The 12808-nt window shown below is 47.6% G+C and overlaps 1 protein-coding gene across 1 annotated transcript in view; it reads left to right on the top strand.

The window, feature by feature from the left end:
* Positions 1 to 12808, top strand: part of CLCN6 (chloride voltage-gated channel 6) — a 36637-nt gene that overhangs the window by 3120 nt on the left and 20709 nt on the right. Inside the window, exons 3-11 of the mRNA XM_083453841.1 lie at positions 343 to 408; positions 1817 to 1882; positions 3023 to 3089; positions 5239 to 5345; positions 7294 to 7420; positions 7553 to 7620; positions 9440 to 9498; positions 10307 to 10439; positions 11150 to 11263. Coding sequence (XP_083309967.1) covers positions 343 to 408; positions 1817 to 1882; positions 3023 to 3089; positions 5239 to 5345; positions 7294 to 7420; positions 7553 to 7620; positions 9440 to 9498; positions 10307 to 10439; positions 11150 to 11263 — 807 coding nt within the window. The remainder of the gene's footprint in view (positions 1 to 342; positions 409 to 1816; positions 1883 to 3022; positions 3090 to 5238; positions 5346 to 7293; positions 7421 to 7552; positions 7621 to 9439; positions 9499 to 10306; positions 10440 to 11149; positions 11264 to 12808) is intronic.

Here is a 12808-nt window from a genome sequence, read left to right as displayed (position 1 = left end):
GGGCCAGAAAAAAGCCAGGGAAGTCCCCAAATAGGAGTTCCATCACAGAAGGAAAAAGGAAAGAGGGGGCCTGGCTAAGTTCTGAACCCTTCTCTGAACTTAGACCATTGCTTGACTTTACTGCCCCTAACTATCTTTAACGCAGGATGGGGGCTATTGGCCATGTCAACAGAGTCTAATGATCTCTGGAGGGCCACAGCTTCGCCCTCCTGGCAACTTCTGTCCGGAGTAAGAAATTTCTTTTCGAAAACGTGAGTGCGAATGTAGCGGTTCTTGCTCTCTTCCTCCTGTATTATGGGTTGCGTTCAAATGCTCTTGCCTTTCTCTCCCATCCACTTGCAGAGTTTGGACTATGATCGTAGCATCAACGAACCCTACTTGGAAGTTCTGGAAAGCCTTGACAGCAAGGTAAGGTGGTGTAGGGAAGTTACGGTCATGGGAGTAATTGGTTTCTGCTGTTTTTGTCTTGATCAGCTAGCTTTAGGGCTTGCCAACATGGTACTTGTTGCTGTAGGTCTCCCCATAAAGGTACCCCTGCCCGTACGGGCCAGTCTTGACAGACTCTAGGGTTGTGCGCTCATTTCACTCTAGAGGCCGGGAGCCAGCGCTGTCCGCAGATACTTCCGGGTCACGTGGCCAGCATGATGAAGCTGCTCCAGCGAACCGGCACCAGAGCAGCACACGGAATGCTGTTTACCTTCCCGCTAGAAAGCGGTACCTATTTATCTACTTGCACTTAATTGTGCTAGGTGGGCAGGAGCTGGGACCGAACGAAGGGAGCTCACCCTGCCGCGGGGATTCGAACCGCCGACCATGCGATCGGCAAGTCCTAGGCGCTGAGGTTTTACCCACAGCGCCACCCGCGTCCCACAGGTCTCCCCTTAGTTACACATAAAGCCACAGTGATCCTCCATTCATTTCCTTCTTGGTCATGAGGAGGCGAGGGCTATTACCTTTTCCTTCCTTGAAGAGTACAATAGAGTTGCAGGAGGAATTTGGAAGGATGACAGACATTCTTTCCCACTTCCTCTTTCAGCTCTGTGGACTTTTCAACGCTCAGATTAATTCTACTGGATCTGACTTTTGCTCAGGGTGGATTTGATTTAAATCAAACCGACTTAAATCACTAGTCAGTAAGACTTGATTGAAATCAATTTTTTTTACAGAAAGGCTCATTCTTGCTGGTATAATCGTAATATTTACAACCAGTTAGAGGTTTCATTTTTGGAATAATAAATCTTCAGAGTAGCTTTTACAGTTACATCAAAAATAACTGATTTGGTTATACTATTAGAAATACATAGACAGATAATTATGAAATTATTGTGAGACTTAATAAGTTAACTGTTTATATTTGGACAACTGTTCTGCTGTACTTTGTTGGAAGGAGAAAAATAATTATTTCCTTAACAACAATTTAAACAGTTTAACTAAAACAATAACATTATAGTATACGTATCCATGTTTGTTAACTGATGTGGTTAAACATTTTTTAAAAAAAGAAAACTTAGAGTGAGTTTTAGCACGCATGAAAAACTTAAAACAAATCCTTATTTCCTGATGAATAGCCTATGGACTGTAATGTAACTTAAATAGAAAACTATCTTTAGAAAGATTTTTCCTCCAAAAGCATTTTATTTTAAAAATCCGATTTAAATGAAAAAAATAATGGATTTTTATCCACCCTGCTTTTACCCCAATCCTTTGGAAGAGGTGTGTGTGTGTGTGTGTGTGTGTGTGTGTATGTATAGCTCAGCCCAGAGAACTGGTGACGACACATGATTCCCAACTCTGTCTTTTTCCCCCTCTCTCGCAGAAAGGCTGGCGGTATGAAGCGGTGAAGTGGATGGTGGTTTTTGCCATTGGAGTCTGCACTGGGATGGTGAGGGTCCTTGCTAGTTTGCTTCCTCCGGTGAAGGGCAGATGCAGTGCTAGTCCTACTCAGAGTAGACCCATTATATCCCGTTCTTGTCCTCCACAGAATAGACCGTGTCTGCATTATACATTTAAAGCACTAGGATGCCACTTTAAACAGCCGCAGCTTCGCCTAAAGGATCCTGGGAACTGAAATTCGTTAAGGGTGCTAAGGGACCCCTTTCCCCCTTGCAGAACTACAATTCCCAGAGTTCCATGGGGAGAGGGACTGATTCTTCTCCATCACACACATTTTCAAAGGGCATTATTGCTTTGCGTTTGTTTTATTAATGATGATGTCGTGGCATGGGGAAGGAGAGTTACAGTGGTACCTCGGGTTAAGTACTTAATTCGTTCTGGAGGTCTGTTCTTAACCTGAAACTGTTCTTAACCTGAAGCACCACTTCAGCTAATGGGGCCTCCTGCTGCTGCCGCTCTGCCGGAGCACGATTTCTGTTCTCATCCTGAAGCAAAGTTCTTAACCTGAGGTAATATTTCTGGGTTAGCGGAGTCTGTAACCTGAAGAGTCTGTAACCTGAGGTACCACTGTATATGTTAAATTGCTCTGGGAATTGCAGCTCCGTGATGGGGAATGGGGGGGGGGGTCTCTGAATAATTCTCAGCACCCTTAACAAACTACACCTCCCAGGATGCTTTGGGGGAAGTAGAATCGTCTGCTTTTTGTGTGGCTTAAACATATCCTAGTAGACACGTATTGATTTGCCCATTTTTTTGCCTCTGGACCTGCTCATCACTCATGTTTGTTTATTTTTTATTTTTTAAAATCTATTATTGCATTAAATCTTGCATTTCCTCCAAGGATCTCAATGTGATGTACATGGTTCCACCCCTCTTTCCTTGTTTTATTCTCAGAACAACCCTTTGAGGCAGGTTAGGCAGAGAGATGGTGACAGGCCTAAGATTACTTAGCAAGCTTCATGGCTGAGGGTTGAACCCTGGTCTCCAAGCTCCTAGGCTGGCACTCTGACCGCTAGGCCACACTTCCATGCAGCCCCCGGTAGGATGAAGAACCTTCCCTTTTCTGCTGCAATGTAATGGCGCTGGTCTTCTTTTCCTTAACCCCTGTCCTCCTCTTCTCCTCTCACAGGTTGGTCTCTTTGTGGACTTCTTTGTACGACTCTTCTCCAGACTCAAGTTCCACATCGTGCAGAATTGTATCCACCTTGGTTTTGTCATTTCAGTGGCCTCTCTTAATTGAGGCAGTGGCTGGGTTGAACAGGAGAACCCAAGGAAGTATTTTTGAGAGTTGGTCTGAGAAGCCTCGCTGGCTTCGATTGAGACACTTGATTTATGTGACCTGCCCACGCCACTTAGATTCAGGGTGGGAAGGAGTAACTATCACCTAGAGATGCTTCTTGCATGTTTGCCAAACTGGGGTAAGCCAATGAGGTCGTCGGTGTTAACAGATTATTTTATTTCTTAAAACGGTGCAGATAAATGAAAATGAGTGAAGACTGTAAAACTAAACTCAAACTCAAAATGCATGATGGAATTAAGATGTCTCTAGTAGGTGCCGGCAGTTCATCATCATCATCATCATCATCATCATCATCATAATTCATTATTTGTACCCCGCCCATGTGGCTGGGTTTCCCCAGCCACTCTGGGCGGCTTCCACAAAGACCAAAGATACAGTAAGATGTTATTATTTCAGCAGGGAGACGGGGCCTGTCTGATCTCGGCTAGGAATGACTTCCATAAAATTGGGCCCACAATACTGAACACCTGATTCTTGGTGGCTGTGAGCTGTAAAGCACCACTGGCAGCAACTCCCCCAAAGAATGATTTAAGGATCAGGTGGTTCTTGAGGTATCCTGGTGTCAGACCTCCCCCCCCCCCCTTTGGCAGTAGATAAGCAGAACAAAGGAAAGGAGCTTTCTTACCAGTTAGAAACTTTAATGATCACAGCGAGAGAACAAAGAATCCATTTCCTAGGAACGGCGGTGCTCCCAATTAAGGGTTCCACCCCCTTCCTCCCTAGTCACCCGCTTCACTTCCACAACTTGTAACCTGATCTGTGCTTTCTGCGCTGCCACCTTATCTGCCCTCCTTGACCCTGGGCTGAGCGGCTGGACGCTTTCCAGCGACATTGAGTCTGTTAACTCTCTCTCTCTCTCTCCCAGTTCTTCCTCTCCTAGCTGTTCCCCACCCAGTACTTCCCAGCTTCTGCCTTCTGAACTATCTCCCTCTGCAAACCACTGTTCCACCTGCTCCTGGGAAGATTCAGGATCCTGATCAGGGGGAGGGGAGGCTCCCACCATTCCTCCTCAGAGTAGCCCTCCTCAGCACGGTCCCTGACACATGGACATGAGTTGCTAAGGGCCTTGTAAATTAATGCAAGGAACTTTAACCTTGCCCACTAGCATGTGGAGAGATGGTGCACACTTTGGAGCACTAAGGTTACATGCTGGTAAGTCTGTAACACACAGCACTTTGCAGCAGCTGCAGCCTCCAGCCCAGCCCTAGGAAAGCCCCTGCAGCAATTGAGTTTTGAAGTTGGGGAACCTCTGACCCAGAGGCCATATTCGGCCTTCCAGGTCCCTCTGTGCCCTCGAACCCTGATAATGTTTCTGGTTTGCCTGGATGGAGGAAAGAGAAGTGTCGCAAGATTGTGTGTAGAAACTAGGTAGGGGTAAAGGGACCCCTGACCATTAGGTCCAGTCGTGGCCAACTCTGGGGTTGTGGCGCTCATCTCGCTTTACTGGCTGAGGGAGCCGGCGTACAGCTTCTGGGTCATGTGGCCAGCATGGCTAAGCCGCTTCTGGTGAACCAGAGCAGCGCACAGAAACGCCGTTTACTTTCCCGCTGGAGCGGTACCTATTTATCTACTTGCACTTTGATGTGCTTTCGAACTGCTAGGTTGGCAGGAGCAGGGACTGAGCAACGGGAGCTCACCTCGTCACGGGGATTCGAACCGCCAACCTTCTGATCGGCAAGTCCTAGGCTCTGTGGTTTAACCCACAGCGCCACCCGCGCCCCGTGTAGAAACCAGCCTACCATAAAAAGGTAAAATGCACATTGGTTGCTCAGCCGACTTCTGCCTCTGGCCCCGCCCGGGATGTGGCCCCTAGGAGCTTGCCCAGAAGGGAGTGCGGCCCTCAGACTGATTTACAAGTTCCTTGCCTCTGTAATGTGGGCAGGCTGGCCGTGCCCATTTCTGTGGCTCTGTCCCTGAAGCAGCATAGGTTGAAGCAGTTGTTCTTTGCCGATAAATAGGAGCTCTTGTTGCATAGGTCAGCTGGGATAAAGCAGAGAGGTCTTCCCAGGCTGGCTGCATCCATTTCCTTGACTCTCGCCTTGCAGCGGTGGAAGAGTGCAGCGAGAAAGGCTGCCTTGCGGTGTCCCTGCTGGAGCTCCTCGGCTTTAACCTGACCTTCATCTTCCTGGCCAGCCTCCTCGTCTTGATCCAGGTAATACGGGGCAGCCAGCCGGGCTGAAAAGTTCTCCAGTGTGCAGAATTTTCTACAGGCCAGTCTTCCCACATGAACCTGAGTTAAGTCATTTTTGGGAAAAGGGAAAGAACTTTCCGTTCTCTACTTTGCAAAAAAAGAAAGAAAGAAAAGGTTTCTTGCCTGGTTGCCTCCCATCTGTTCTTGCTCACCCTAGGCAACCAGGCAGATAGTTACAGAGCAGGCATGGGGAGCATTTGGCCCTCTAGATATTGCTGAATGGCAACTCCCATCATCCCTGGCCATTGGGTACATTTGCTGAGGCTGATGGGAGTTGTAGTTCAGCAACATCTGGAGGGTCAGAGGTTACCTACACCTGAACTACAAGCATGGACTAAAACTAAGGGATTTGAGCAACCTTTTTAACCAACACATTTCTCCTGAAAGCTATTGAGGCATGACTTGGGCCAAGCCTAGTCTTCAGAATTACTATTACTATTACAGCGGTGCCTCGCAAGATGAAAAGAATCCGTTCCGCGAGTCTCTTCGTCTAGCGGTTTTTCCGTCTTGCGAAGCAACCCTATTAGCGGATTAGCGCTATTAGCGGTTTAGCGGCTATTAGCGGCTATTAAAGGCTTAAGGGATTAGCGGATTAGCTGCTAAAAGGCTATTAGCAGCTTAGTGCCTTACAAAAAGGGGGTGGGGAGCGAAAAAAAATCGCAAGAATCGCAAGACATTTTCGTCTTGCAAAGCAAGCCCATAGAGAAATTCGTCCTGCGAAGCGCATTGAAAAATGGAAAACCCTTTTGTCTAGCGGGTTTTCTGTCTTGCGAGGCATTCATCTTGCGGGGCACCACTGTATTTTATTTGTATTCCGTCTATCTGGTTAGTTTGCTCCAGCCACTCTGGGTGGCTTCCAACATACATAAAAGCATAACAAAACACCAAACATGAAAAGCTTCCCTAAACAGGACTGCCTTCAGATGTCTTCTAAAAGTTGTGTAGTTCTTTATCTCCTTGGCATCTGATGGGAGGGCGTTCCACAGGGAGGGCGCCACTACCGAGAAGGCCCTCTGCCTGGTTCCTGTAACCTCACTTCTTGCAGGGAGGGAACCGCCAGAAACCCCTTGGAGCTGGACCTCAGTGTCCGGGCTGAATGATGGGGGTGGAGATGCTCCTTCAGGTATGCTGGGCTGAGGCCGTTTAGGAATTTAAAGGTGAGCACCAACACTTTGAATTGTGCTCCTAAAGGATTCAAGAACACCACTTGTGCCGTTATAAGTACATTTGTGGGTCAGACATATGAACCTCCTTTAATTCATATTTTGCCTGGGTCTCGAGCATTACGCCGCCTTATTCATTTAGAAGATTAATATGTCATTTGATCAAAGAGCTTGCCAACAAAATGGTAAAATGAAACCTGGCTAAAATCCACAAACCAATTAAAAACAAACAAGGCCTAAAACCACCATCATTAAAAAGACAAACAAACCAAAATCAATAACACTTGAAAAAACCCACATATAGATACATAGGGATATAGGCAGCCATCTTATACTGAGGTTCCTGTGGTCCAATCCAGTTCAGCCTTGGCTCCCTGACTGGCAGCGATTCTCCAGGGTTTCAGACTGGGCTCTCTGTCCCAGCCCTACCTTAAAAAGCCTGGATTTAAATCTGGGCCCTTCTGTGTGCAAAGCAGGTGATGTGCGGCTGAGCTTTGGTCCTTCCCCTAAAGAAAACCCAAGATCCTAGTCCTCATGATTCTGAACAGAGGGCTGATTTAAATAGAAACCTAGGAAGCTCATCATACTGGTCTACCTAGCTCTTTGTTCTCTACGCTGGCACTCTAGGGATTTCGGCAAGGCTTACCCCCAGCCTTACCTGGAGATTGCTCCCAGGGATTGAGCCTGGGACCTTCTACATGCAAAGCATGTGCTCTGCTCCTGACCTGTAGTCCTTCTCCTTTCAGCCTGTGGCTGCTGGTTCTGGGATTCCGGAGATCAAATGCTACTTGAACGGAGTGAAGGTCCCTGGGATTGTTCGCCTCCGGACTCTGGTGTGCAAAGCTCTCGGGGTGCTCTTCAGCGTCGCTGGAGGTAAGAGGGGACCTGTCCCCTGTGGGATTCGGCTCCCACCTGCATGACACTTTTTATGCTGTCTCTTATCCTTCCAGCTCCCAGATCTTGGCTTTTATAGAGAACTCGCCTACCTGTCTTTTTTTCCCCCAGGTCTCTTTGTAGGGAAGGAGGGTCCCATGATCCACAGCGGTGCAGTGGTAGGAGCCGGTCTGCCTCAGGTGAGTGCCAGCAGAGGTGGTGTCTTGCCAAATGCCAGGTGGCTCATTTAATGAGATTCAGAAGCAATACAAACACAAGTGAGTGAGAAGATTAAAGATTTTATTCTGAACAGCAAGCATTATATACATTACCAAGCAAGCACTTTGATCTGCCACTGGGAAGCAAGTGGTGAAGTGACTCCCAGGTAATCCTCTGGCTATGAGTTCGTACACAAGCTTCACAAAGAACTATGCCCACAAACCATCCGATTTATAGATACAGTGGTGCCCCGCAAGACGAATGCCTCGCAAGACGGAAAACCCGCTAGACGAAAGGGTTCTCCGTTTTTCGATGCGCTTCGCAGGACGAATTTCCCTATGGGCTTGCTTCGCAAGACGAAAATGTCTTGCGAGTCTTGAGATTTTTTTCCGCTCCCCACCCCCTTTTTCTAAGCCGCTAAACCGCTAATAGCCTTTTAGCAGCTAATCCCTTAAGCCTTTAATAGCCGCTAAACCGCTAATAGCGCTAATCCGCTAATAGGGTTGCTTCGCAAGACGAAAAAACCGCTAGACGAAGAGACTCGCAGAACGAATTAATTTCGTCTTGCGAGGCACCACTGTACTAACTTGTTAGCCTACGTGTCTTGCCCAGCTAGCTAGTGCAGATTATTTATTAGCCAGCCCCCTCTTCCAATACTGCACGGTCCTCCAACAACAACAATAATATATAATAATATTAATTTATTATTTATACCCCACCCATCTGGCTGGGTCCCTCCAGCCACTCTATGTGGCTTCCAACAAAACACTAAAATACAATAACTTATTAAACATTAAAAGCTTCCCTAAACAGGGCTGCCTTTAGATGTCTTCTAAAAGTTGGGTAGTTATTTTTCTCTTTGACAACTGGTGAGAGGGCATTCCACAGGGCGGGCGCCACTACCGAGAAGGCCCTCTGCCTGGTTCCCTGTAACTTGGCTTCTCGTAGCGAGGGAACCGCCAGAAGGCCCTCAGGGCTGGACCTCAGTGTCTGGGCAGAATGATGGGGGTGGAGACTCTCCTTCAGGTATACTGGACTGAGGCCGTTTAGGGCTTTAAAGGTCAGCACCAACACTTTGAATTGTGCTCGGAAACGTACTGGGAGCCAGTGTAGGTCTTTTAAGACCGGTGTTATATGGTCACGGCGGCCGCTCCCAGTCACCAGTCTGGCTGCCGCATTCTGGATTAATTGTAGTTTCCAGGTCACCTTCAAAGGTAGCCCCACATAGAGCGCATTGCAGTAGTCCAAGTGGGAGATAACCAGAGCATGCGTAACATTAAAGAAGGTCAGAAGGTACCTGGCATTATCACTTCTTCCTTCCACCAGATTATACATTAAAGACTGCTATCAGCCATCAAAGAACTTTAACGAGATAGAGAGGGGAACTAAACAAAGGCAGGAAGTAAACGGGCAGGAAGAGATGACCATGTCAGATCACTAAACGCATCGAAATTACAAATATCTTCCGGATAGAATGCCCATACAGGTGGTCAGTCTGTGCCCATTTCTGAGCTTGCAACAGGGATTCCCTGCAGGCTTTCAAGTCTCTTGTGAGAGCTTAGAGACTTGACCCTTTTCAAGATTCCAAGAAGTGGAACTCTGTTCTTAGAATTCTGTCTCATGAATTTGTGCTTGCCTCTAAGGACCTGAGCTCTCTTCCTAGTTCATTTACTGTGATTTGTGTGTGTGTCCTCAAAGGGGATCACTGTTTATATGCAGAGCACGGTCTACAGTAATTGTGTGTGTTTGTATCCATATTGTTCAGCTTCTGAGTTGTTATTTCTCTCTTTCTCTGCCCAGTTCCAGAGCATCTCTTTGAGGAAGATCCAGTTCAACTTTCCCTATTTTCGCAGCGATAGGTACATTACCAAATCATGGTGGGGATGTGGTGGTGGTGATGATTTCAAATGTTCTATCTTAAGAGGTGCATACCTGTGGTTTATGCCACGCTTGGGCAAGGAGGAAAGTGGGTGTACTGATGGTGAATCACTGGCTAGTTTCTGGAGAAAACCTGATTCACATTTAAAGGAGAGAGCAATTCTTACATGCTCATGGGAACTGGCGCTCACAGTCAAAGAAGTTGGGTCTAACACACATTCATGACAAATGGGGGTTAAATCCTGCACAGCTTGGCTGTGCATGCCTGTTCCCCAGCTGCAAACAGGCACCTGCAGCCCAAAGCACACCACGGGGCTGCTTGAAAGCCCTTTTGCAAACAGCCTTGCTCTGCTCTTTGAACTTCCAGAGCCCCACGCTGCACTTTGAAGTCCCAACGATTGGGGCTTCAAAGCACACTGCTCCCTGATTTCACTATGATGTGAGGTGATGGATCCCATCCCCCCGAGCCAAAAAGGTTCCCCGTCCCTGCCCCAGCCTCTTTTGTTAAGAAACATCTCCTAAGAAAAGCTCACTAAGCGTGTGAAAGCTTTAAATGGAATGCAAGACTCTGGCGACTTTATACAAGTGCTTACCTCTCTATTACCTTTTTCACTACAATTCCATGACAGAGCATTCTCCACTAACACATAAAAAGTTGTGGGACAATGCATTTCACTAATGACAACGTTTATATCCTACTTCTGGCGTGCGTTCCTGCAGCATTTAAGTGTGATTGGAAACCGATCAAAACATCTCCCAGTTTCTCCCTCAATTTTTCTCTTTTCCTAGGGACAAGAGGGATTTTGTGTCTGCTGGAGCTGCTGCTGGTGTGGCCGCAGCTTTTGGGGCCCCAATTGGTGGCACACTCTTCAGCCTCGAAGAGGGCTCGTCCTTCTGGAACCAGGGCCTGACGTGGAAAGTGGTGAGGCCCTAAAGGGATGATTTATCACAAGTTACTGGTTTGTACTGAAAATGAGTCTCTGGGAGGAAGACTATACCAAATCTTTTAGGTAGGGCTGCCTCTGAAGACGGTTCGGAAACTTCAGCTGGTGCAGAATTCAGCGGCCAGGTTGCTCACCGGAGCAAGATGGTTTGAGCATATTACACCAATCCTGGTCTGAGTGCACTAGCTACAAATTAGTTTCCCGGCCCAATTCAAAGTGCTGGTTTTGATCTATAAAGCCTTAAACGGCTCAGGACCGCAATACCTCAAGGACCGCCTCTTTCCATATGAACCTACCTGAACCCTGAGATCACCTTCTGAGGCCCTCCTTCACGTGCTGCCTCCTCAAGAGGGCCAGAGGGTGGCAACACAAGAACGGGGCCTTCTCTGCAGTGGCTCCCTGTCTGTGGAATGCTCTCCCCAGGGAAGTTCACATGGCACCTTCATTATATACCTTTATGCACCAGGCGAAAACGTTCCTTTTTAACCAAGCCTTTGGTTGACTTGATTGACATCCTATGCCCTTTAAAAATGTTGTAGCTTTTTTGGAGGGGGGTTGTTATTAGATTGTCGTTTTTATTCTGATTATACATGCTGTGATCTTTTCTGTGATCCGCCCTGAGACCTCAGGGTATAGGCACCAACCCTTTCAAATGCCACCTTCTCTCTCTCTCTCTCTCCTTCCCCAGCTCTTTTGTTCTATGTCTGCCACCTTCACTCTGAACTTCTTCCGCTCCGGGATCCAGTTTGGAAGTTGGGGTTCCTTCCAGCTCCCGGGATTGCTGAATTTTGGGGAATTCAAGGTAGGTATCGCTTGACATAAAACGATGCGTGGCACGGAGAAATTGGAGCAAGGAAGGTTTTTCTCCCTTGTAAGATTAGATCTCATGGGTATCCTGTAGGAATGACCGCTGGGTGCCGAGCACACTCCCAGCACACTCAGCTGCCTGCACGCATGACCTTGGGGTGTGGGGCACACTCCCCCTCACAGATAAAGCCACAGCTGTCTGAACATCTTGCGATCTCAGTAGTCAGCCGTATCCCATCTGTGACCTTTGTCTCCTTCGTCATACACCGTGCAAGGGGAAAGGATGCGGTGGAAACAGGTGCCAGAATAACTTTGTACCACCCCACGATCTCGGGACTGGAAGATGTGCAGAGGTCACAGCCCAAAATGTATCTGCCTGGGTTTGCATATTGTGTCAATAAAAGGAGCCTCCACAGAGCTGGCCGGCAGCTTGCTTGCAGCTCACCTGTGTGCAGCTCACCTGCATTATCAACTCCTGCCTCATGTCCCTCACTTCAGTATCCAATGGAAGATCTGTGACAGATAAACAAAAGCCCTTCACACAACACATAGTTAAACTATGGAACTCAATCCCGTGGGGAGGCAGGGAAGGTTACCGACTTGGGCGGCTTTGAAAGAGGATTAGAGAAATTCATGGAGGAGAAGGCTATCAATAGCTACTAGCCATGATTTCTGTGCTCTGCCACCATGACTGGAGGCAGTCATGCTCCTGAAGACCAGTTGCTGGAAACCACAGGAGGGGAGAGTATGTTTGCTCTCGGGTCCGGTTTGTGGACATCTGATTGGCCAGTGTGAGAGCAGGATGCTGGACTAGATGGGCTACTGGCTGGCTCCAGAAGGTCCTTAACAACAACAACAACTTTATTATTTATACCCCACCCTGTTGGCTATTTGCAGATTAGTTACACTGCAGAAGGCGTGCTGGGGAGACCACACATTTCAAGAAATGCAAAAGTAACCTTTGCTAGGTTTTAATGACAAAAACTCCTTTTATGCTAAATTACAATATATCAATAAGCATGACCCATCCACCCGGGTACTGACAGAGCTACATGCTGCCCTTTATATACCGTACCCAACAGATTAATAAACATAACTTAACAGCACCTGCTATACTGCTTCCCAGCTGTAAAACTAGGTCACGTTATTTCCTCTGGCCTTTAAAGAAATACACATCTTGTGGAACAATAATGAACCTTCAAATCTGAAGAGACCCTTCAACACACCCATCTGGCTGGGTTTCCCCAGCCACTCTGGGCGGCTCCCAACAGAATATTAAAAACACAGTAAGACATCAAACATTAAAAGTTTCCCTAAACAGGGCTGCCTTCAGATGTCTTCTAAAAGTCAGGTAGTTGTGTATTTCCTTGACATCTGATGGGAGGGCGTTCCACAGGGCGGGCGCCACTACCGAGAAGGCCCTCTGCCTGGTTCCCTGTAACCTCACATCTCGCAGGGAGGGAACTGCCAGAAGGCCCTCGGATCTGGACCTCAGTGTCCAGGCTGAACGATGGGGGTGGAGACGCTCCTTCAGGTATTC

The sequence above is a fragment of the Podarcis tiliguerta genome (genome assembly GCF_965153285.1).
Source record: "Podarcis tiliguerta genome assembly, chromosome: 8".
NCBI lineage: Eukaryota > Metazoa > Chordata > Lepidosauria > Squamata > Lacertidae > Podarcis > Podarcis tiliguerta.
Note: the sequence above shows the minus strand (reverse complement) of the source record. Positions and strands in the feature narration are given on the sequence as shown.